At 48.5% G+C, this 25,438-nt stretch overlaps 3 protein-coding genes across 5 annotated transcripts in view; 1 reads left to right on the forward strand and 2 right to left on the reverse strand.

The window, feature by feature from the left end:
- The window catches only part of KIF9 (kinesin family member 9), a 36,380-nt gene extending 17,710 nt beyond the window's left edge, over positions 1-18,670 (reverse strand). Inside the window, exons 1-12 of one of the 2 annotated variants that reach the window (XM_081163573.1) lie at positions 18,511-18,669; positions 13,881-13,987; positions 13,504-13,669; positions 12,027-12,133; positions 10,473-10,685; positions 9,276-9,359; positions 8,387-8,479; positions 6,942-7,089; positions 6,581-6,645; positions 5,375-5,452; positions 3,990-4,058; positions 221-325 (exon numbers count right to left, since the gene is read on the reverse strand). In XM_081163573.1, the coding sequence (XP_081019699.1) occupies positions 221-325; positions 3,990-4,058; positions 5,375-5,452; positions 6,581-6,645; positions 6,942-7,089; positions 8,387-8,479; positions 9,276-9,359; positions 10,473-10,685; positions 12,027-12,133; positions 13,504-13,669; positions 13,881-13,976 (1,224 nt within the window). In that variant the 5' untranslated portion in view covers positions 13,977-13,987; positions 18,511-18,669. Of the gene's footprint in view, positions 1-220; positions 326-3,989; positions 4,059-5,374; positions 5,453-6,580; positions 6,646-6,941; positions 7,090-8,386; positions 8,480-9,275; positions 9,360-10,472; positions 10,686-12,026; positions 12,134-13,503; positions 13,670-13,880; positions 13,988-18,510 lie in introns of both variants that reach the window. The other variant, XM_081163574.1, reaches the window with a different exon arrangement.
- Positions 1-25,438, reverse strand: part of LOC308569544 (uncharacterized protein) — a 201,715-nt gene that overhangs the window by 5,848 nt on the left and 170,429 nt on the right. The window lies entirely within an intron of this gene.
- Positions 18,828-25,438, forward strand: part of KLHL18 (kelch like family member 18) — a 47,561-nt gene continuing 40,950 nt past the window's right edge. Inside the window, exon 1 of one of the 2 annotated variants that reach the window (XM_081163707.1) lies at positions 18,828-19,187. In XM_081163707.1, the coding sequence (XP_081019833.1) occupies positions 19,047-19,187 (141 nt within the window). In that variant the 5' untranslated portion in view covers positions 18,828-19,046. The remainder of the gene's footprint in view (positions 19,188-25,438) is intronic. The other variant, XM_081163708.1, reaches the window with a different exon arrangement.

Here is a 25,438-nt window from a genome sequence, read left to right on the forward strand (position 1 = left end):
CTGTGTCAACAACATGAGCAGAATGCAACCCACGTCTGCGCATGCGAGGGTCGCGATTCGCTGCTTCTGCACGTGCGCGTGACATCATTTTGCACATCTGCGCATGCGCGAGCGGCAAAACCCGGAAGTAACCCTTTCCGGTACTTCTGGGTTGCCGCGGGACGCAACCTGAAAACGTGCAACCTGAAGCAAACGTAACATCAGGTATGACTGTACCTACATCTAACTCATCTATGGTTCCATCGAGGTAACGGCGGACTTGAGAGCTGATCTCTGCCACCTGGATTTCATTCAGGGGCTCGTAAGACACTGGAGGGCGGTTGAGCTGCAAACGTAAGAGAACAGAAGGTCAGCAGTTAAGTGACGGGAGAGAGGCAGGCCCACCCCTGTTCTCCATAATGCTAGAAGTTCTCCTGGCCATGCCAAAATCACTTTCTGTCCAATGCTTCATAGAATCGTAGAGTTGGAAGGCCCCTCCCCAAGATCCTCTAGTCCAGCCTTTCTCAACCTGTGGGTCCCCAGATGTTGTTGAACTACAACTCCCATCAGCCCTAGCTAGCAAGGCCCAGAGCTCAGGGATGATGGGAGTTGCAGTCCAACAACATCTGGGGACCCACGGGTTGAGAACCGCTGCTCTAGTCCAACCCAATGCAGGGATCTCAGTTAAAGCATCCATGACAGATGGCCATCACTTTAAAATCTCCAAGGAAGGAGAGTCCACAACCTCCCGAGGGAGTTGGTTCCACTGTCTAACTCAGGGGCCAGCAAGGTTCACCTCGCCTGGGCCAGTTTACTCCAGCAGACATCCCTCTGTGGGCCAGATCACGTGCGCGGCCTCAATTTCTGGCAACTGCGCATACGCGACTTTCAGCGTCTGAGCATGCGCAGACGCGATTTCGGCACTGCGGAAGCGAGTTCCTGCACTGCGCTGATTTTTTAAAATATATATACACTTTTATTAGTTTTTGTAACATATCATTTCCAACAATCATATAACATAGCTTCTTATCTTCTACAATATTTTAGACTTCTGTCATCACCTCTGAAGATTTTCCGTTCTTTATCACTTATTCTGCATTTCTTAATTTCTCTATTACTCTTAATTATCATTAACTAATAATTCTCATCACAGTCTTTCTTGCAATATTTCAGATAGTCCTCCTTACAGAACTCCTTGCAGTCCTACTAGCGTAATCTGTTCATTACAATTGCTTTTCAAATAGTTTGTATATTTACTCCAGTCTTCTAAGAATCTCTGGTCCTGCAGGTTTCGAATCCTTCCTGTTAATTTATCCAATTCTGCATAGGCCATCATGCGCTGCGCTGATTTAGCACAGCGCGTGGGGACTCGCTGAGCGGGCGGCTCGTGGGCTGGTGAAATGACTTTCGTTGGCTGCTTGTGGCCATGGGCCTTAGGTTGCCTAACCCTGGTCTAACAGCTGTCACTGCCAGAAAGTCCTTTCTGATGCTTCGTTGGAATCTCATCTTCAAACTTGAATTCATTGCTTCGAGTCCTGTCCTCCAGAGCAGGAGGAAACAAGTTTGCTCCATCTTCCATGGCACAGCCCTTGAGATATTTGAAGATGGCTATTATATCTCCTCTTTTCCAGGCTAAACATACCCAGCTCCCTCAACCATTCACCCTAAGGCTTGGTTTCCAGACCCTTAAATCATTTCGGTTGGCCGTCTCTGCACCTGTTCCAGCATGTCAACTTCCTTCTTAAATTGTGGTGCCCAGAATGTCATTAGGCGGTGAGGACCACAGCCATCTTTCCCCACTCCCCAACAGAGAACTGTACAACCTTCAACTGCTTGCCTAAAGGTGGGCAAGACAAAAATGATCAGATTCTCAAGGCTGCAGAGCGCTCTTTGCAATTCTCGAGGGGCCCTATGAGAGTGAAGGGGACAGAGGTTTGGTCAAGTGAAAAAAAGCTGTCTTGGGAAGTTTTTTAAAGAGCTGAATCCTGTTGTGGAGTTGGCTTCTACACACCATGGAGAAGACAGCTGGAATAACTATTAGCATTTATGGCACTTTAGAGCATGCAAAGCATCTCAAAGACATTGTTGTTTTTTAGTCATTTAGTTGTGTCCGCCTCTTTGTGACCCCCTGGACCAGAGCACGCCAGGCCCTCCTGTCTTCCACTGCCTCCCGCAGTTTGGTCAGACTCATGTTGGTAGCTTCGAGAACACTGTCCCACCATCTCATCCTCTGTCGTCCCCTTCTCCTTGTGCCCTCCATCTTTCCCAGCATCAGGGTCTTTTCCAGGGAGTCTTCTCTTCTCATGAGGTGGCCAAAGTATTGGAGCCTCAGCTTCAGGATCTGTCCTTCCAGTGAGCACTCAGGGCTGATTTCCTTAAGAATGGATAGATTTGATCTTCTTGCAGTCCATGGGACTCTCAAGAGTCTCCTCCAGCACCAGAATTCAAAAGCATCAATTCTTCGTCGATCAGCCTTCTTTATGGTCCAGCTCTCACTTCCATACATCACTACTAGGAAAACCATAGCTTGAACTATACGGACCTTTGTTGGCAAGGTGATGTCTCTGCTTTTTAAGATGCTGTCTAGGTTTGTCATTGCTTTTCTCCCAAGAAGCAAGCGTCTTTTAATTTCAAAGACATTAGCTTGCTGCAAAATTTACAACAGCAATGTATGGTAACCTGTAGCTGAAATTGTTTGTACACAGAAGGTCGCAGGTTCAATCCCTGTCATCTCCAGGTAGGACCAGAAATTGAATTGGTCTGACCTGATATACAGCATCTTCCTTAAATAGGTGAGTGATATCAGCAGGTTATGGCGGATGAGGCAGGGCTGAACCCAAGACAATGACCAACCCGGTGAAGTTACGGCAAACACAAGATCTGGACCAGGGTCTTCCTGAGCCATAGCTCAGTCTCTCAGTCATTGCACTATACCAACCAGTCTTGTAGCAAAAGGCTGGCCATTATGATGTGTGTGTGTTGCTTGTTTCCATGGCTGGACAACTGCAGTGCAAAATTCGGAGAAATCTGAATTACAAAGGACAGCTCTGCTTTGCTTTGTATATTGTTTTGGATTTGGCAGATTTGCCTTTAAATTGAAATGAAATTGAAATACTTTATTATCACTTGTACAACTTGTATACAGTGAGATTAGACAAGCACCCCCCCCCTCCGCTCTCTTAGTCTTAATTCCCCTTGTTTGCTGATGCACAGCCACCAAACCCGAAAGTCAGTTGCCCTGTTGTTATCTTTTCCTTCAGCAGCCTAACAGCCCATGGATAGAAGCTGTTCTTTACCCTGTTGGTGCGACTAATCCTGCTTCTATATCTTCTGCCCGAGGGCAGGAGATCAAGAAAGTGCCGGCCAGGGTGTGAATCATCCCTGAGAATTTTCCTCACTCTCCTGAGGCAACGACAATGTCATCCAGCGGATTCACGGGACAGCCCATAATATCTTGTGCTGTATTCAACACCCTCTGTAGGCACTTCCTGTCAGGTGATATCAAACCAGCGTCCCACACCGTGACGCAGTAGGAAAGGACACTTTCTATTGTGGACCGGTAGAAGGAGATCATCAAATGTTGATTGACATCGTTCTTTCGCAATATTCTGAGGAGATGGAGTCTCTGTTGGGCTTTCTTAACCACCTGGGTTGTATTGATTTTCCAGGTAAGGTCTTCACTGAGATAAACGATAAACTGAGATAAATGTGAATCAAATTCTCCCTCACTCCCCAGGGCCGGGAGAAAAGTGGCTAAGAGCAGTTTATGGGGAGAAGGGAGTGAAGCACGGTCCAGCTGCCCACCCCACGTTGTGTATTAAAGTTTCCTCACCATCCCTTTATCGGTAGGTGGCCCAATCTGGGTTGGGTGATGCTACCATCATAGAGCTGGAAGGGAGTACCAACGATCATCTAGTCCAACCCCCAGAAATGCAGGAATCACAGCTAAAGAATCCTTGAGAGGCCGTCATTTTCAAAGCCTAACTGCGTCCCCAGAGGCTGTTTCTCACCAAGCTGTTGTGCATGGCCAGCTCCTCCTTCAGGTAAAGGACTTCTTTTTCCAGAATTTTCACCATTCGCTAAGCAAAGGGAGAGAATGAAAGGTGAGAGTGAAGCGGGAAAGAGAGAGAGAAGTAGAAAGATCCAGAGCTGCGTTTCAGTTTCCAGTCCTTCCTGGTTGCCGTCATCACCCCTACTCTACCTCAGCCAGCAAGAAGAGATTTATATCGCTATATTTCTTCTATTTCTCCTATTTTTATTGCAGAAATTAAGAAACAGCCTTCCAGTGCATTTGCAGTAATCAGGGTGACTTACAACTATTGAAGGGACGCAGGTGGCGCTGTGGGTTAAACCACAGAGCCTAGGGCTTGCCGATCAGAAGGTCGGAGGTTCGAATCCCCGTGCGAGACCCTCACCCACGGGCCATGTGCAGGTAGGGTCTCACAGCCCAAGCAGTTAGTGACCCCATTCACTTCCTACTGTTTAGGAAAGTTTTTTAATGACTGATGTTTTAATGTATTTTTAATCTCCTGTTGGGAGCCGCCCAGAGTGGCTGGGGAAACACAGCCAGATGGGCGGGGTATAAGTAATAAATTATTATCATCATCATCATCATCATTATTATTATTATTATTATTATTATTATTATTATTATTATTACAGTCATACCTCATGTTACGGACGCTTCAGATTACGTCTTTTCAGGTTGCGTCCCGCAGCAACTCGGAAGGGTTTACCTCCGGGTTTCACCGCTTGCGCATGCACAGAAGTGCTAAATCGCGCTTTGTGCATGAACACAAACACCAAATTGCACCGCGCACCTGCGCAGATACAGCAATTCAGGCTGAGCTCTTTTCAGGTTGTGAATGGGCCTCTGGAACGGATCCCATTCGCAACCAGAGGTATCACTGTATTATTATTATGGTAAGGTAAAGGTAAAGGGACCCCTGGATGGTTAAGTCCAGTCAAAGGCGGCTATGGGGTTGCGGCGCTCATCTCGCTTTCAGGCCGAGGGAGCCTGCGTTTGTCCACAGACAGCTCTCCGGGTCGTGTGGCCAGCAGGACTAAACCGCTTCTGGCGCAACGGGACACTGTGACGGAAACCAGAGCAGCACACGGAAATGCCGTTTACCTTCCTGCCACAGCAGTACCTATTCATCTACTTGCACTGGTGTGCTTTCGAACTGCTAGGTGGGCAGGAGCTGGGACCGAGCAATGGGAGCTCACCCTGTTGCAGGGATTCGAACCGCCGACCTTCTGATCAGCAAGCCCAAGAGGCTCGGTGGTTTAGACCACAGCGCCACCCGCGTCCTACTAACCACTCATCCACTGACCAAACCTCTCTTCCCAGCCAGCCAGCCAGGCAGCGGAATTGCCCACACAGGGTAGCACCTACCTCAGGGTTTATTTTTTCGTTCACAATTGGCTCAGTGGTCACCCATTTCATTCTGGTGGCAAAACGCAGTGTGGACAGCTGAAGAGAAATGAATGTCACTTAGCAATTGTCATGGAGTCAAGAAAACCGTGCCCAAGAGCCTATCTGAATGCCAAATAATTATTTTGAATTCTTATCTGCCCTTCACCACAAGGTTCCAGTGCTGGGGGGCAGGGGAAAAAATCCAGTTCCCCACCCTTGCTCTTAAAGGGGCTTGGAAATGGACTGGCATGTTAATGTATACGGGTTTATGCAGAGAAAAAAGGACAGAAAAGATATTAAGTTAGGTGTGCTCAGTGCTTTTTTTCTGGGGGGATGCAGGGGTACGCATACTCCTAAACATTTTGTGAATCTTTGTACTTCTTTTTTCCAAATTCAAAATCCATTTTCGTTTTGTAACGTAAGCCTATTACATATACCTACATCTGGTGGGAGGGTGTTCCACAGGGTGGGCGCCACTACTGAGAAGGCCCTCTGCCTGGTTCCCTGTAACTTCACTTCTCGCAGTGAAGGAACTGCCAGAAGGCCCTTGGAGCTGGATCTCAGTGTCCGGGCAGAACGATGGGGGTGGAGACGCTCCTTCAGGTCTACTGGGCCTTTGCGGCCGTTGAGGGCTTTAAAAGTCAGAACCAACACTTTGAATTGTGCCCAGAAACATACTGGGAGTCAGCGTAGGTCTTTCAGGACCGGTGTATGGGTGGGGTTCAATCACATAGAGGAGAATTCAGGTTGCAGACTGTATACCCTAATGGGCACTCTGCACATGCCCCAACATGGAACCCAGTGCAGGTGGGCTAAAAGTGGTGTTGCACAGATATCCCACCTGCAGTCTAAAGTGGAACAGTCCACTCTCGCTCTGCTGCCTATGTAGAGCACACCTTAAACCAGGGGTACCCAATAATAATAATAATAATAATATTTTATTTATACCCTGCCCGTGATGCTCTCCAGCAATTTCCAGACTCCAGCTGCCATCAAATCCAACCAGCACAACCAAAGCCAGGGGTGATAGGGAGCTGTAGTCCATATGGAGGCTGCTACATTGGCTCTCCCTGCCTTCAAACAATCCCAGTTTTGCATTTGGGTGCATGTGCCCTAAACACCTGGAACGGTCACTTCACTTCTATCCCATGTCTCAGTCCCTTGAGTCCCCGCTAGGAGGCTTACCGTCTCCACAATGTGGATGGCTTCACTGCAGATGTTGGCTACGAGGACCGTGTTGCAATTCCCGCCTAGGAGAGACACAAAGAGAGAGAGAGATTATTTTCTTTTTAATGGGAACCTTGCAAATAAATTATAAATTTTAATGGCACTTAATTTTTTTCCTGGCCACTTTAGGAGCTGTTTAACAGAAAGGGGGAACAGAAGCAACTACATTTTAGAGATCAGGTGATGTTAAACTAAACTCAGAGTGTCGGCGTAGTGTCATAACAGCCCTGTCAAGGCCAGATTTGACATGAGCAGGGACTTGAACCCGGGTTCGTCCAAACCCAACACTCCAGCCAGTACCACCAACCCAAGTCCTTACCCAATGAATCCTTCAGGGTGTAAGTGAGCTTGCTCTGGCGGAAAGGAACGTGTTCCCGGTTACGGTCGGCCAACGCAATAATAACTTGTTCCAGGTACGACAGAGACCTATTGATGTAAGTTGCTTCCTTCAGTCCATACCCCTCCGACTGTTAAAAAGGGGAAGCAAGAGGGCACCTTAGAAAGTGCGGTTTACGTTTCATTTGAATTATTTGATCTGGCCTTTCTGTATAAACTACCCAAGGTGGCTAACACAGTTAGAACAGAGTGGACACACAACCACATGATTACTAAGCAACAACAACAAATTTAAAACAGAATTAAAATGCAAGAGTAAGTTGGGCTGTGTACAACCCACACATTAAAAGCTCATTTCCTTGAGATATTTGAAGACGATTGCCGTATCTCCTCTCAGTCTCCTCTTCTCCAGGCTAAACATACCCAGCTCCTTCAACCATTCCTCATCAGGCTTGATTTCCAGACTTGATTTCCAGACAGATTATCTTGGTTGCCCTCCTCTGCACACCTTCCAGCTTGTCAACATCCTTCTTAAATTGAGATTCCCCCAAATTGGACACAGTATTCCATGTGTGCTCTGACCAAGGTGGAATAGAGTGGTACCATTACAGTGGTGCCCCGCAAGACGAATGCCTCGCAAGACGGAAAACTCGCTAGACGAAAGAGTTTTCCGTTTTGGAGGTGCTTCGCAAAACGAATCTCCTATGGGCTTGCTTCGCAAGACGACAATGTCTTGCGAGTTCCTGCTGATTTCCCCCCCCCTTTTTCTAAGCCGCTAAGACGCTTATCAGCTGATCCGATCAGCAGATAAGCCGCTAATAGCGCTAATCCGCTAATCCTTCAATGGGCTTGCTTCGCAAGACGAAAAAACCGCTAGACGAAGAGAATCACAGAACGGATTCTTTTCGTCTTGCGAGGCACCACTATACTTCTCTTGATCTAGATACTATGCTTCTGTTGATGCAGCCTAGAATAACATTAGCCTTTTTTGCTGCTGCATCACACTGTTAAGCTTATGGTCCACCAAGATCCCAAGATTCTTTTCACATGTACTGCTAGTAAGCCAGGAGTCCCCCGTCTTATATTTGTGTGTCTGGTTCTTCCTGCCTAAGTGCAGAACCTTACATTTCTCCCTATTGAAATTCATTCTGTTAGTTTGGGCTGTGTTCTCCAATCTGCTAAGGCCATTTTGAATTCTGATTCTGTCTTCTGCGGCATTAGCTACCCCTCCCAGTTCGGTATGAGCTGCAAAGTGACAACAAAATGAGCATCCCCTCGACACAATCACACAGACACTTAAGGCACACATTGTCACGGGGATTTCTTTTTTCCGTTAGTGTAAAAGGAAAGCTAGCTTCTGGATCACTTAAAATGAAGTTAGCTAACTCACCGGCTTCAGGCAAAAACAAGTTCTCCTGAAGGACTTACTTTGGTCTTTGCCAGCCTCTCTGAGCCTGCTAGATCCACCAGGTTAATTTTGGAGGTCACGTAACGGGCATCAGAAAGAATTCTGGAATGACACTGAGGTGGGAGATCAGGGACATTAGCGCACCTTGAACGCAAGAGGACTGTTGAATTGCACTAGAGGATCCACAGACCTCTGGATTTTCCCAACCACCCCATGAAAACGCCGCCAGCCCTAAATAAAAGGCTCTCCAGTGACACAGTTTTTAATCAGGATCCGCCATTACGAGACAGGCTATGTTGCAGAGATTAATAGCCATAGGGGGAGGCGAGCCATTACTTTGTTATCATGCTTGCATTCTAAGATCGACTTGGCAAATCTTCCCCGAAAAGGCTAATTTATGGTGCAACTTGTCTGGGAAAATTAATGAGCAAACGCCTAGATTCTATTTCATCGGAACTGAGAAAGATGGCGCCTGCCACCCAAGGAGGACTTTTGGAAGGATTCAGCGTGTGAGAATTTATTGCAAACAAAAGACTTACCAGCTTTAAAAAAAGGGAGAGCCTTCCAAAGTTCACACAGAAGCATAATATTGCTTACTTTAACTCGCCTGTGGAAACAGCTCAGAGGCTATTAAGAAGAAAAAGGATAACAACAAGAAGATCGAAAGATGGGGCTGGTGAATACTAAAAGCTGCAGAAATATGAGATGATCGGACCCTACTGAACGCGAAGCATGGGAACCCCCAACAAAAATATATAATTTGGCAAAATATTTGGACTTTATGATATGTATTGGTATAATTTGGAATAATGAATGTGATATGATTGGATTGTTAAAATGGAAAACTTAATAAAAATTATTATAAAAAGAATTATTATAAAAAGAAAAGAAAATTCCGCCAGCCCTGACCTCGATGTAAATAGTGAAGATGCAATGAGACCGGGAGGAGTTCCTGTTCAGAGCGTGTTGACCAACAGATCTATTGGTGTCCCCCTGGAGAAGAAAGTGAAAAGCAGAGGAATAAACCATGGACAGAACGAAAGGAGTTCGTTTCCCTGCCACATTTATAGGCCACAGCAACATTCTCAGGACAGCTGACAGCGAGGAATAAACACAAAGGGTGCCTTCAGACAGCCTGTCTTCTAAGCACTCATCCTCAGTGGTTTGCAGGGGGACAAGATGACACTGGGTCATAGGAGATTCTACCCTATATTATCCCATTCGTTATTGCAAAAAAAGTTCAATCTTTTGGGAAAGAAGGTTTGTCGTAGAATACTTCCCAACAACATGATTTATACCTTGCCTATCTGGCTGGGTTTCCCCAGCCACTCTGGGCGGCTCCCAACAGAATATTAAAAACACGACGAAACACCAAACATTAAAAACTTCCCTAAACAGGGCTGCCTTCAGGTGTCTTCTAAAAGTCAGCTGTTTTATCTCCTTGACACCTGATGGGAGGGCGTTCCACAGGGTGGGTGCCACTACCAAGAAGGCCCACTGCCTGCTTCCCTATAACTTCACTTCTCACAGGGAGGGAACCGCCAAAAGGCCCTTGGCGCTGGACCTCAGTGTCCAGGATGAACGATGGGGGTGGAGACACTCCTTCAGGTATAATGGACCGAGGCCATTTGCATGGGTAGGCAAACTAAGGCCTGGGGGCCGGATCTGGCCCAATCGCCTTCTAAATCCCGCCCGCTGGCGGTCCGGGAATCAGCGTGCTTTTACATGATTAGAATGTGTGCTTTTATTTAAAATGCATCTCTGGGTTATTTGTGGGGCATAGGAATTCGTTCATTTCCCCCTCCAAAATATAGTCTGGCCCCCCACAAGGTCTGAGGGACAGTGGACCTTGCTAAAAAAGTTTGCTGACTCCTGATTTAGGGCTTTCAAGGTCAGCACCAACACTTTGAATTGTGCTCAGAAACGTACTGGGAGCCAATGTAGGTCTTTCAGGACTGGTGTTATATGGGTGGGGTTCAATCACATTACAGGCAATTTCAGATTGCACAACCCGGAAGTAGCCAATTCAATGACTATAAAAAACATAACACAGCTCAGAAGTAGCACGGAGGAGAGAAAGTGCGAGGCCACACTGACTCTTCTTACCTCGAACAAGAGATTTAAAGCAATTTCTTCGTGGGGGGCTGCGTGCACCGTCAAGCCTTTCACATAGACGCCTTGGGGTCCCTCTCCTATAGACAGTGGAATGTCACTGGGCGTCGCGGCTAAAAGGTCAAAGATGATCTCGTTGTGGATTTCCAGGTACGAAATTCGAACGGTGATGAACTGACTCCCGTGTTCCTCCATCGACTTGAATACCTGTAGAGAAGGATGGACGGATCTCAGCAAAGTTGCTGTCAATCACGTTATCTGTGCTTTTTTCCAAGATGGGAAGAGAGGGGGTTGGAGACCTCTAAATGCGGCTCAGTGTGGACCCGCTGAAATTAATACACCTACTCGTACTTGTGTCTGTTAATTTCATTTGGGTCTGCTCCGAGATGGACAAGCGCTGTGTACTACCCAGGGGTGGTAAATTAAGAGCACAGCCCAGTCGGAAGTTCTCCCATTCAAGTGGGAAGCTCATCCTGAGCAAGAAATAAGCAGGAACTGCAAAAGAGGCTAGCCGAGAGCTCCTTTTTAAAAAAGTTTTTATTTAATTTTAATATACCACATATAAATAAACAACACCAATACATTAAATATTACTCACAATACATTTAACATAAAAATGACTTTTCCCTATATAGCTGACTTCCCGTCTACTCCTCACTTCTTCTATTTCTCATCCATTATTCACTACCATATTATAGCATATTTTGGCTTTAATGTTATTTATTCTATCCTAGGTTTTCCATCAGATTTAAAACTCCTACTGAAGCTGACCGGACACGGGTTAGAGCTCAATGTTGAGCCTACCAAGTGGCGGTAGCGACGGCGAAGAAGACCTTCTTCGCCGCCTCTATTGCATCTGCAGAAAACAGCAGCAGGAGACTTTTTCAGGTGGTTCGCAATTTAGCGGAACCACCTGCTACATCAGAGCCCAGTATGGGCCACATGATCTCCTGCAATGATTTTGCAAAATTTTTTGCAGATAAAGACGCAAAAAACCCAGCCAGATGAGTGGGGTATAAATAATAAATAATTATTATTATTATTATTATTATTATTATTATTATTATTATTATTATTATTATTATTATTGAAGTTATTCAAATGCTGCTACAGACTTCAAACTGCCATTGCTATTTTTCAAACAAATTTTAAGGACTTCCCATTTTGTGGTAAATACTTCCTTTGATTTATTTTTTATTCTTTCTGATAAATGGTCTAATTCTGCATATTCGGTCATTTTTTGAGAGCTCCCGTTAAAGGACCTCAGATAGCCCGATGGAGAAAGTCTCATAAAGTTTAACAGGATATGCCAGGGATTGAAGTGTCACCTGGATGGGGGCCAAATAGGTGCAGAATCAGGCCCTCCCGTGCCCCTTCACTGCTCCTTGTCTAGGAGGTAGGGGCTGCCCCAGGGCTCCCCCCCCTTTCTGTTCTGTCAGCGACACCAGCCTTAACCGTCACAGGTTGGCAGGAATTCCCATGTGCCCACATGGACAACTGTTTTAGCTTCCTCCTTCTTCAGCATCACTGCATCATGGAAAGGGTTACCTGTTGGATAGCTCGGGGTATGATCCCTCGATGCTTGTAGTTTCCCGTTGTTCCCGTCATAGTGAAAGTCTTGCCAGCTCCAGTTTGCCCATAGCATAATATAGTACCTGCAAGTTTCAAATGCATAGCTGTCAACTTACAGATTTAAAAATAAGGGATAGCAGCCTCGAAAATAAGGGATCAGCAGCCAAAATAAGGGATTTTCAGAGCACAGGTATGTTCAGCTTCTGAGCCCCTCCGAGCCAAAGGCAGAAAGCCCGGCCAGCAGCCAAACGAAGCCTCAAGCGGTGGTTCCCACAGCGCAGCAACCCGGCAAAGGGGATGCAGCAAGGAAAACCACCGTCACCTCTCCGCTGGGAAGCGCTGAGCAAAGGCGAGTCCCCAGGCAACGTGGCCAATTTGATCGGCACAAGGCATGCAAGCTCCACCCCCCAGTCGTTCTTAAGACTCCTTATTGGGTGAGCAACGCAGCCAAGCAACACAGTTGGAGCCTCCCTCCCTGGCCGGCAGGGAGGGAGGGAGGGAGAGGAGCTGCTTCCTTTGAAACCCGGGAAATTTAAGGGACATCATCAATAAGGGACAGTAGCGGGACACGGCGCTGGGATAAGGGACTTTCCCACCAAATAAGGGACGGTTGACAGCTATGTTCAAATGAGACACCGTGAACTCATAAGAAGAGTCTTCTGGATCAGGCCAATGGCCTGCCTAGCTCACCATGGCAGGGTGGTTTGAGAATATTGCACCAATCCTGGATTGACTACACTGACTGCCAGTTAGTATCCAGACCCAAACCCAATTAAAAGTGCTAGTTTTGACCTATACAGCCTTCAATGGCTCAGGACCGCAATACCACAAGGACAGCCTCTCCCAACATGTGAGAGACAGTGGTGTCTTGCAATAAAAAAAAAAGAATCAAAGAATCACGCAGAGTCAAAAGATTCACAGTAAAGGAAAAACTTTCCTGAGGTGGAAAGAACTTCATTACAAGTACCGTGCAAACGAAAGTAAGAGAGAGAGAGAGCGGCTCGCTGAGCACAGGAATTTATTTCTCCTGGCTCAGCGTGACCTTGACATAGTCAGCATGACTAAGCCGCTTCTGGCGAACCAGAGCAGCGCACAGAAACGCCGTTTACCTTCCCGCCAAAGTGGTACCTATTTATCTACTTGCACTTTGACGTGCTTTCAAACTGCTAGGTTGGCAGGAGCTGGGACCAAACAACAGGAGCTCACCCCATTACGGGGATTTGAACCGCCGACCTTCTGATCGGCAAGCCCTAGGCTCTGTGGTTAAACCACAGCACCACCCGCGTCTGGTACTGCATGCCTAACAGATTGGACCATCAGAATAGGATACAGAGCCTCAAGGAACATTCAGACAAGGCTGCCAGAGAAGGACTGCTGAGGTAACACACATTCAACGCTGCTCCCATTCCCGATGGAAACTGAAGACTGCACAGGCAATGACAAGAACATTTACCGTTATATCCATTAAGGGCCTGGGCGACCAAGTCTCTGGCTACTGCATCATAAACCGCATCCTGGGGAGCATCATGAAGAACACCATCTAATTTAAAGGACCAGTCTGTCTGCTTGTTGTTGACTACTCCTTTCGTGCGGTCTCTCTCAATGTATATTTCCATCGTCTGGAAAGTACAAAGAAAACAGAGTGTGGAAATTTGTAACCTTGAAGGTCGTAAGAACACGGCATGAATTGTCGTCGCCCACCACCAACCATATTCCTTCAAAATTAATTCAAAGCATCCTTGAAGCTTTAAAACAGAAACAGACCGGTAAAAGACATGCACAAAGGTAGACCAGAATGGTTTTTGTTTCGGCTGACCTGTGTTCACTGACCTTATTGTCTTCCCCGAACTTGATCATGTCCTGTGGGAAGTCACCTGTCGGCTTGACTCGTGCAAATGCGCTAACTCTCTTTGGACAGGCACACATGGTGATGAGCACTGGGGGGGGGGCAGAGGAATGGAAAGGAAAAACAGGGGGAAAATGAATTTCTTCAAGGTTCAATTCACATCAGCCCTTGAATCTCAAGGTTTAAAAAAAAAGATAAAACCAGTGCAAATGATAGGCTGATTACTGTTACCTCTGGATCAGGAGAAGAAGCTCAGATTAAATACCTCCAGTGTTTGACACATAAAAGGTGAAATTCCAGTGTCAGAGGCAGTATGGGAGTGTATCTCTTCCCAGAGCCTCCCTAGTAGAAGCAGTTCCTGCCAGGTGTTGGTGAACGACAACTCACATAATCTCTAACCACTGGTCATGCTGGCTTAAGGATGAAAGGAGAAGATCATCTGGAGGCCTCCATGTTGCCTAGACTGGTGAGGAACTTGATGCCTTCTAAGCTTTGCATGCAAGGAAGACACTCTGAACAGAGCTACAGACATTCTCCTGCCACAACTTGAAAGCAGCAAGACTGCTCCCTCAGTTTCCATGCCCAGCTCCCACCGGCAAGATGGAGTGGCGGGAAGGAACAGTTGATCAAACTCCCCTACCCTTCTTTTTGTGAAGGCTTCAGATCAGAGACAGGCCTTCCTGCTTCCCACCCGCCACCAGTATGTCTCAGCGACTGAGCCAAGAAATATAGAACTCTGGGTTTAATTTTGAATAAAATGAAGCTGGCTGGTATGTGCGTAAGTCTTCATTCCCTTGTGTGGAACTACTTCTGGAGCTATTCTAAGAAGCAACAGGCTTTTGGAAACCAGAGATGCTAAAAGGCTGCTAAACCATCTAACCACAGTGACTAGGATTCAGTGGCCTTCCAGATATTCCTGCGCTCTCATCAACAGCATCTGGAGGACTACAGCTCTTCACCGCTGCCTTAGGCAAAAAGGTTTAGCTTTTCTGCTTCCTTACAAAGAATCCTGAGTAACCTGGAAGTAGGGAAATAGAGATGTGAGCGTGTATCTCCCCAACTACAATTGCTTCCAGATGGCCTCTTCGCTGAGCATTGACCCTGATTTCTTTGCGGGGAGATTAGATGGCAGGTGCTTCCGGACGCCATCCCAATCAGCGATAATTTGGCAACCTGAATTCTCCGGGATGTACAGTGGTACCTCAGGTTACATACGCTTCAGGTTACATACGCTTCAGGTTACAGACTCCGCTAACCCAGAAATAGTACCTCGGGTTAAGAACTTTGCTTCAGCATGAGAACAGAAATCATGCTCCAGCGGAGCGGCAGCAGCAGGAGGCCCCATTAGCTAAAGTGCTGCTTCAGGTTAAGAACAGTTTCAGGTTAAGAACGGACCTCCGGAACGAATTAAGTACTTAACCTGAGGTATCACTGTACCTGAATCCTACCTGCAAACAGCAAACTTCTGGAAGTGGCTGCTAAATGAGCATTAATTATAATGTGTTTGCAGGGAGGATGACATTGCATCAAAGGACATTCCAGCGCATTCCCTCGCCACTTTTCCTTATTGCAAGAAGTCTGATCTTTGGGAGAAGCACATTTAATGTGCAAGACCTCCCTGTCAACTGTAATTGTGCAACCAGAATTTGCTGGGGTTTTTTGTTTTGTTTTTACTGAATCTCACTTGAAAATAGCAACATTCTGGAAGCGCCCCCAGCAATCTCTTGTTCCTCACTGTACTGGAACCTCACTGTACTGCACGAATCTGTACTGGAACCTCACTGTATTGCACGAATCGCCCATCTCTCAAGGGCCAGGGGCCAGGACAACCTGCAATTCACTGGGGAGGGCTGCTTCTGCGACTTGGGGTCTTTATTATCCGTCGCCTGCCAACCCCCACCCATTCTAAGCTCTATTTTATTTTACAAATTATTTTTATTAGTTTTCCAAATTGATACAAATCAAACCCAATTGCTTTAATTTAATACGGTTTTTAAAAATCAGGTTTCCCGCTCCTGTTGCCAACATATGTCCATCTCTTCTATTGCTGCCAGATCATTTCCCCCCTCCCTCCGGACGCTCTGCCATCAACTGCCAGGGAGCAGATGATGCTGGTCAACAGAGGGGCTATGTCTATGGGGTGGCATCTTTGCCATCAAGCTCCACTCCCCCGCCCCAAAGTCCACCTGAAGGGAAGAGTGTGGAACTGGCTTAGCTCCCCTCCCCACCTTTTCCAATTTTTTCCTCCTTATAATTCATTATCACTGACAGCAATATTGTTATTCTTAAGCCTTGCATGCACCGCCAGAAAGGCGATATACAAGACTGCAATTCTCTAAGTACCGTATTTTTCGCTCTATAACACGCATCTGACCATAACACGCACGTAGTTTTTAGAGGAGGAAAACAAGGAAAAAATATTCTAAATGAAACAGTGGATGTATGATTTTTATGGTTCATGCTGTGGCCACAGACATGTGATCTGACAGTGAGTTTGGGGTAGCCCAATGCAAAAATCCTGAGGATCCATGTGGATCCATGCTTTGTAACCACGTTTTTGCGTCATTGCGGCCCCATTAAACAGTGGGTGCGTGTGTTTTTTGGTGCAGGCTGTAGCCATGGAAATGCTATGTGATCTGATGGTGAATTTGGGGTGACCCAGTGCAAAAATCCTGAGGATCCATGTGCATCCGTGCTTTGTAACCACGTTTTAAGTGGGGAGGGAAGGAAAAGAACTCAAGGGACAAGGAGCTTTTCCGCGGGGAGGAGGGAGGGAAAGAGCACTGTTGCTTTAAAGGTATACTTAAGGTATTTGCCCTGTGCCTGGGTTTTTTCCATTTAACAGTTTGCAGCCTTTTCCTTCCGCTCCTTGTTTTGAGGCAGAATAGATTTGAGCAAGTGAGGAGGACTTGGATTGCAGGGGATTCGCCATTAGCTGTGTAAAAGCGCTTCTCCTTGCAGCCTGAACGATAAGCAGCCACCAGCAGCAATAGAATGGAGCACAAAAAAGCGATAGGGGCACTAGGACCCAGACAATGCTCAAATCTATCCTGCCTGAAAGCAAGCTGCTCCATCCCAGCCGATCAGCTGAGACGCGGGGGATTTGCAAAGTTTTCCCCTCTCCCTCATCCCCAGCCTTTTTTTTTACTTCCTGGTTTTCACTGCGCTGGCTCAGAGCTCGAGGTTGGTTTTATTTTGCTGCTGGTTGCTTAAATTTTATCTTTCATGCCGTCTCTCTGCAGCCTCATTGCTCTGTTTAGAGAGCGCGCAGACCTTTGCTAGCGTCTGTCCCTCCTCCCGTGTAAGCGGCTGCTGCCGGCTTTGCTGCTATGGCTCTCCTTCCCTCCCTCGTCCCCGGCTCCAGGTCGCTTTAAAGAAAGCAAAGTGAGAGCCTCGTAGAGCGTGTAAGCAGCTCTCGCTTTGCTTGACTGACGGCAGCCATGGCTCCGATCCGTGCATTCGCTCCGTAACACGCACAGGCATTTTCCCTTACTTTCTCGGAGCAAAAAAGTGCGTGTTTTGGAGCGAAATTTACGGTAAACTGTGGAGTTTAAAAAGGTAAAGGGACCCCTGACCGTTAGGTCCAGTCGCAGACAACTCTGGAGTTGCAGCGCTCATCTCGCTTTATTGGCCGAGGGAGCCGGCTTACAGCTTCCGGGTCATGTGGCCAGCATGACTAAGCCGCTTCTGGCAAACCAGACCAGCGCACGGAAACGCTGTTTACCTTCCCACCGGAGCAGTACCTATTTATCTACTTGCACTTTGACGTGCTTTCGAACTGCTAGGTTGGCAGGAGCAGGGACTGAGCAACGGGAGCTCACCCTGTCGCGGGGATTCGAACCGCCGACCTTCTGATCGGCAAGTCCTAGGCTCTGTGGTTTAGACCACAGCGCCACCCGCATCCCCTCTGTGGAGTTTACTTCTATCTAAATATTGCAAAGGAAGGAATGTGCAGCACAGGTTAGTAAAGAAGTAAGTAAGTAAGAATTAGTCATGAATGTAAATAAGAATTAGTCATGAATGTAAACTGAACTTCTGTGGAGAAGCACAGCAGCGCTCCCTCCGACTATAAAACCCAGGTGCTGCTGGGTGGTGGAAGACAGTTATGGAGGGCTGCTGAGGAAAGAGATCAGCCCAAGTGGCATTCAAAAAACATTGTAGAGGAGGGTTGCCATATTTCAAAAGGTGAAAATCAGGATGCAAAAGTTTTTTGGGCAAAGTTGTTGAGCTTTTTTTAAAAAAAAAATCGCCCAAAAGTTGTTGCGCTTTAGGCAACACGGAGTGCTTCCAGACGGGTATTTTTTATGGGATCATCACATGGCCTTTTCTATCTCTTTCTAATCTGAAGCATCCATGTGATGTCCTTGTCATCCCCAATGCCAGCCCAACAACAACTATTTTAGCCCAGTCCCACTCGCATCTCTGAGCAGCGGGAGGGCCCAGGGGAAAGCTGCAGCTGTTGCCCCAGAGAGAGAGAGAGCCCCCCTATGCCCCTTGGGGGGCTCCCTCAAGAGGGGCAGATAGAAAAAGAAAGAAAGAAAGAAAGAAAGGAAGGAAGGAAGGAAGGAAGGAAGGAAGGAAGGAAGGAAGGAAGGAAGAAAGACAGGCACTGACCCTCGCCCGGGGAGGCTTCTCCTGCTCCCGCCGCCGGCGAGGGCGAGAGCGAACGGGAGCGCGCGAGCGAGCGCCTGAGGCATTAAAAGAGCGCCGGCGGGAGCGCGCGGGCAGGACGAGCGGCGAGAGGGAAGCCCGCCGTCGCCATGGCGACCGCCGCTTCCCGTATCCGCCGTCGCCATGGCGACCGCCGCTTCCGGCTTCGAGCTCCGGCCTTGGCCGGAAGGGGACGCTCTCGCGCCCAAGGGGCGGGTAGGCGGGGCTAGAAGCTTCCGGCGCGTCTCTCTCTCTCTCTCTGTCTCTTTCTCTGTGTCCCCCCCCCGCCCCCTCCCTCGTCGGGCTGAGGCGAAGAAAGGGGCCGGCCTCGTCCGGGTTACGGTGGCCGGGCGGGGCCAGGCGGCGCCCGAAGCGAAAGCGAGGAGAAGGAGGGCTGGCTGCCCCTGCCTCTCTCCCTCCCTCCCTCCCTCCTCCGCCTCTGCGCGCGCGGCGGGCGCCGGTCCCGGCCGGACCCGGGGCTTGGCAGGCGGGCGGGCAAGATGCTGGAAGCGGCCGGGCCGGACCCGGAGCTGGACCCGGAGGACCTGGTGCACTTCTCGGTGGGGGACCTGCCCAGCCGGGGCTACGGGGTGATGGGCGAGATCCGGAGGCAGGGGAAGCTCTGCGACGTCACCCTCAAGGTAGCGCCTCAGGCGGGGGGGGGAAGAGAAAATGGGGGGGGGTCTTTTCTCTGAGGGAGAGCTGGGGGGGGTCTTTCCCTAAAGGGGAGGGGGGAGATGTGGGGGCTGGCCCTGGGGGGGAAGGGAGGGGGAGAGATGGGGGTCTTTTCCCTGAGGGAGATTTGTGGGGGGTCTTTTCCCTGAGGGAGATTTCCCCCATCTCTCTCCCCTCCCCCTCAGGGCCAGCCCCCACATCTCCCTCCTCCCCTTCATGGAAAAGACCCTCCCCACATCTCCCCCTCAGGGAAAAGCCCCCACATCTCCCCCTCAGGGAAAAGCCCCCACATCTCCCCCACATCTCCCTCCCCTCCCCCTCAGGGACAGCCCCCACATCTCCCTCCTCCCCTTCATGGAAAAGACCCCCCCACAAATCTCCCTCAGGGAAAAGACCCCCATCTCTCCCCCTCCCTTCCCCCCCGGGGGGGGAGAGAGATGGGGGGCTGGCCCTGGGGGGTGAGGTGTGGCGGGGGTCCCTGAGGGAGAAGGGAGGGGAAGAGATGGGGGTCTTTTCCCTGAGGGAGATTTGTGGGGGCTGGCCCTTAGGGGGAAGGGAGAGGGATTGGGGGCTTTCCCGGGAGGGTGTGTGTGAGGTGTGGCGGGGGTCCCTGAGGGGGAAGGGAGGGGGAGAGATGCGGGGTCTGCCCCTGATAGGGAGGGGAAGCAGTGGGGGGGGGTCTGGTCAGCATTTCGGGCCCCCCCCCAACGAGGAGAGTATTAATAAATGAGGCAGACGGAACTGGTTTTCCAGCACACATGTTGCGCCTGTATGGAAGGTAATCTTGAGTCACAGAGTTGTAAGGGGGGGGGGTCCCCCAGGAGTCATCTAGCCCGGCCCCCCAGCAACACAGCTGCAAGAAACCTCGCTGTGAGTCGACCTGAGACTGATATTGTAGCCGGTGATGATACACACATAAAATAAGCAGCAATATGCGCTTATTGTCTGCTCAAGCAGCACTCAAAAAAGTGGCTTTTTGGGGGGTGGGAAACGACAAATATACGACATTGGAAGCGGCGTTGAACAGTGTCAGGGCCAACAGCAAGCAATGTGTTGTGTTCGCTGCGCTCTCTCCGGTAGAGTTTATTCGGCTTATTTTAAGGATCCCCCCCCCCATAAAAGGCCGCTTTTGCTATGGCAGCCAAGGGAAGACTGTCACTTCCCTGTAAGCAGCTGGAAATCGGGATTTTATGGAAGGAGGGCCTGTTGAAGAAGAAAAACCATATAGGAAAACTGGTGGATGTGATTTGGGGTGGGGTGGGGTGGGGTGGGGGGTAGGCAGTAGCAGGAGGGGTTGCCTTGCCCTTGAATCTCCAGGTCAGCTTTCCCCAACTAGGTGCCCTCCTGGTGCTGTTGGATTCCAGCTCCCATCAGCCCCAGCTCCCATGGCTATAGGTTGGGGGTGCTGTGAATTGTAGTCCAGTAGCCTTCAAAGGGGACGCGGGTGGCGCTGTGGGTTAAACCACAGAGCCTAGGACTTGCCGATCAGAAGGTCGGCGGTTCGAATCCCCGCAATGACGGGGTGAGCTCCCGTTGCTCGGTCCCTGCTCCTGCCAACCTAGCAGTTCGAAAGCACCTCAAAGTGCATGTAGATAAATAGGTACCACTCCGGCGGGAAGGTAAATGGCATTTCCGTGCACAGCTCTGGTTCGCCAGAAGCGGCTTAGTCATGCTGGCCACATGACCCGGAAGCTGTATGCCGGCTCCCTTGGCCAGTAAAGCGAGATGAGCACCGCAACCCCAGAGTTGGACACGACTGGACCTAATGGTCAGGGGTCCCTTTACCTTTTAGCCTTCAAAGGCTGCCTTACTGTCAGTGGGGAGGGCCAGAGGTGTGCTTTAAGAGAGAAGATGCAGCAAGTTGGGAAATGCAGGTATATTTGGCATCCCTGAGTGGTGAAACCCTGACGGGTAGAGGGACTACAGGGAAGAAGTGGGGACCTATATGAGATGGTGTTTGGGATCAGATTGGGACTGGGAAACGGGAAGAGCCCAAGTAGCAAAAAGCTGCAGTTGAGGGCGATACTACAAAGCCCATGTTTTTGTTCAGGTTAAAGAGTCCTGTTCAGCATTTGTTTGTTTGAAGGTATTATAATGAGGTAGCAACACCTTGTTTGGGGAGCTTCTCATCCTGGGTTTGCCCTTTGATTATAATCCGGCAGAGGATAACTTCGGTCCCAATTATTAGGAGTAACCACTTTTGCATAGCATTGCCCTTTAGTCATTGCAAGCTGTGCAACCTCTCAGGAATGTGTTCCAGGTTGCCCAGTGGGGTTTTGAAGCCTAGGTTGCCGGTGACAGCAGTGCTTCCTAGCCAGTCCTGGTTTTAACGTTTTGTGGGTGGTCCGTGTGTAAATTGGATTTCGGCATCGGCCCAGTTTGTGGTGTTCCACCTCCTGCATGCAAATTGCAGCTGCACGCTCTCCTCACAGGAGAAGCAACCCAAGGACTGAATGACTCATGGAATGAATCCTTCCCGGCTTGGCATGTGGCTGCTGTGAAGCAGATTGGCAGCGGTGGTTTGGCAAAGGGCATCATCAAAGGCTCTCATCCTTCTTTAAAGTTGGGATGCTCCAGCGTTGCAATCCTCCGGAAGTCCAGAAAACATGATCTGATCTTCCCTTTTAGACCTCCTACACAGTTTCAACAAGCATTATAGCATTAAAAACTTGCCCTGCTGGGTCTGACCCAGGTTCTAATTAATTCAGCAGTTCTGTTTCCAGCAATGAGGATATGATGGCATCAGCCTTTCCCCATCTGTGTTCTCACAGCATCCTGTATTCAGAGAAATGCTCACTTTAATAATAATAATAATTATTATTATTATTATTTATACCCCACCCTCCCCAGCCAAGACCGGGCTCAGGGCGGCTAACAACCAATAATAAAAACAAGTTGATTAAAATACAACATTAAAACATTAGGATGCAGGCTCTTCACAGGAGGAGAAAGGACAAAGAAAGAGGGGGAGGGAATCAAACTGATTCTAAGCCAAAGGCCAGGTGGAACAACTCTGTCTTGCAGGCCCTGCGGAAATAAATCAGATCCCGCAGGGCCCTGGTGTCATGAGACAGAGAGTTCCACCAGGCCGGGGCCAGTGTTGAAAAGGCCCTGACTCTGGTTGAGGCTAATCTAACTTCCTTAGGGCCCGGGACCACTAGGGTGTTGCTATTTATGGACCTTGAGGCTCTCTGTGGGGCATACCGGGAGAGGCGGTCCCGTAGGTACGAGGATAAATGATGCCCTGGGAGATACCAGGACCTCTTACCCGTAGGTACGAGGGATATATAGAGGTCCCAATCTAAGCTAGTATGTTTTCTCGTCACTAAGGCTTATCCTTCATGAGCCTGTTTCCGACCTTCCTCAGTCTTAAGGGTACCAGATTGAAGGCAAGTTCAGTCCCTTTTTTAAAAAGCAGGCATAACCTGTTGCCTCCTATATCAGGGATGGGGAGTCTCTGGCCCTCTGCATGTTGCTGAACTTCAGCTTCCCTCAGCCTCAGCAAGCATGTTCACTGACTAGGGATGATGGGAGTTGTAGTTCACAACATCTGGAGGGCCACATATTTCCCTGTCCCCTGTTTAAATCCATATTTTTTGGGGGGTGGATAGGTTTATTAGGTACAGAAAACCAGTATGAAGTCTCCCACCACAATGCACTTAAAATCCAGACAGCTCCATATGGCTATCCCTCAGCTGTCATCTAACATCAGCTGTGCCATATGGCAGTAGCCCGATGAGAGATGAGGAGCAGGGTCCACCTTCATCAGCTCCACAGAGACACTAGCTGTTGCTGGCTCCTCCTCCCGCTGAACCATTTCCATTCAAGATGGTCATTGCAAGAAATTCCTAACATTAAGACCAATTGCCTGACTGCATTCTCCCTCCCTCCTCCCTCCATTTGCCTTGTGCGTCATGCCTTTCAGAAGGTTAGCCTGTGGGCAAGAACTGTCTTGTTCATTATTGATCATAATATTAAAGCTCTTTTTGGCCGAAGAGCAGTGGTACAAAATGTTTTAAATGAATGACAATCCCCAACCTCATTTAACCCACCATTTCCCTACCCCTGAACTAGATAGAGAAGTCCTGTAATATCTTAGAATCATAGAATCATAGAATCATAGAATCCTAGAGTTGGAAGAGACCACAAGGGCCATCGAGTCCAACCCCCTGCCAAGCAGGAAACACCATCAGAGCACTCCTGACATATGGTTGTCAAGCCTCTGCTTAAAGACCTTAAAGATCTGAATGAAATGTTCAGGTTTTAGTGGGTTTCTGAGAAGGGAATGTTCATTGCTGAACAAATCTTTCTTTGTGCGCATGGTTTGTTCGCAGAGCACACGGACCCCTTATTGCAGAGGTTTTCAACCTTTCTGAGTCCACAGCTCCCTTGACCAACTGCATTCTTTCTGTGGCAGCCCTGCGGGGCTCAGGAGCCCAGTTATATCACTCTTTGCTTGCAGACCCGGAGCTTCTCACCCTTTGTCAAACACCCTCCCTAGTCCATTCCCAACAGCAGGGGCTGGCAGACTGGCCGGCTGGGCTCCCTCGACCGCTTGCTTACTCTGAGGCCACCTCAGCTCCTGGCAACCAGCACCCCCTGACCAGCCCCAGAGGCACCATTCACCTGGAGAGCTTGTAGCCAGGGCTGCTGCAACAAACAGCTGTGCAAGCCTTTGGGTGGCAGAGGCGCAAGAGGGCATCAGAGGGAGGGAGGGAAGGAAAGAAGGGCAGAGGGTTGCCTGCGACACCTCTGAGCATCATTCAAGGCACCCCAGGGTGCCACGGCACACTGGTTGAAAACCACTGCCTTGTTGAATAATGGTTATAATTTGGGGGTGCTATAAAAATCATTGTGGAGCAGAAGTATTGTGGCAAGTATTTTCTGCTGTTCCAAAGATCTCCTTTCTCTCTCATGGTCATTTAAAGAAACATTTTTTCAGTGCACTTGTGATCAAGTTGTTTGCTCAGCATTTCCTCCCCTTGATATTCGGAACACAGCAGACTTTGCACAGAATGAGGGAGAGATCTTCCTTTCCTGTCCTCTAGGACACGTTGTCCTCCTTCCCACTTAGCAGGCCGACCCCGAAGGAAAGCAAACGTCATTACTCTCAGGAGACTCTCTCAAGCAGGTGTAGCTGACCGTGGAATAATTTTCCTTAATCTGGTACAAAGCAGTCAACATTTCTTGGCAGAGCATTGGAGAAGCCTGAAAAACTGGGTGGAAGATCTGCCCAACAGGACAAGGTTTTTGGCAGCTTGTTTGTATTACATTTAGCATATTGAACTCTAAACAAGCATTACTAGGACAGGTAAAAGATGAAGAAGATCTGGAATAATTCTCGGTCAGGGGTTCCAAAACTGTGATCCACTAATCGTCAGTGGTCCACGAACTTCATTCAGGTGCTCTGTGGATGTGTGACCGAGGATGGTCTATTGCATTAAAAATCTTGAGTTTTAATCATATTTTAATTGCTTCTTGCATTGTATTTTATTGTGTTACATTTTAGAATCTGTGGAGTACAATAAAATCATATAAAAGTGAAGTATGCTATAAAAATACCATTCAGAATCATAGAGCACCTAGCACAGAGCATTACAATTGCTGTACTGGGCACAAAAGCCATTATTAAGTGGTTTGCTAAGACCCTCAGCCGTTTTCAAGTGGTCTGGGGGCGGGGAGTTTGGGAACCATTGTTCTAAGCCACTTGCTCGAATGGGCATTTCACTAACAATACATTGAGCTGTGTAGGCAGAATTGCACTTTAATTGGAGGAGGAAGCAGGATTCTGTGCGCTTGGTGATGGATATAAGCAGCTGTTGTGAATAATACCAGCTAGCAGTGCTATGCTGTGTCTTCTCCTTCCTGTCTTCATTGACCCTTCTGCCCGAGGACTGCTGCTTAATGCAGTTTTGGGCTCTCAGACTCTGAGTGAGTCACAAATGGCAGTCTATATTGGAGAGAGGTTGTGCTGCTTGGGCTGGCTTCATAGTGATTAGTCACAACATTTCCCCCACAGTAAGCAAGGCCAGAGAGGGCAAGTGTTGTTGGACTACAACTCCCATCATCTCAGGCCATAGGCCTGGCTGGTTAGAACTGGCAAGCGTTGAAATCCAACATCTGGGTGTCAGTAAAGTCCCAGCTCGTGGTATAAGGAAAATTATGTATACATGTATCTTATCACAACACGGGTGGCGCTGTGGGTTAAACCCAGAGC

Source organism: Podarcis bocagei, assembly GCF_964188305.1.
Source record: "Podarcis bocagei genome assembly, chromosome: 12".
NCBI lineage: Eukaryota > Metazoa > Chordata > Lepidosauria > Squamata > Lacertidae > Podarcis > Podarcis bocagei.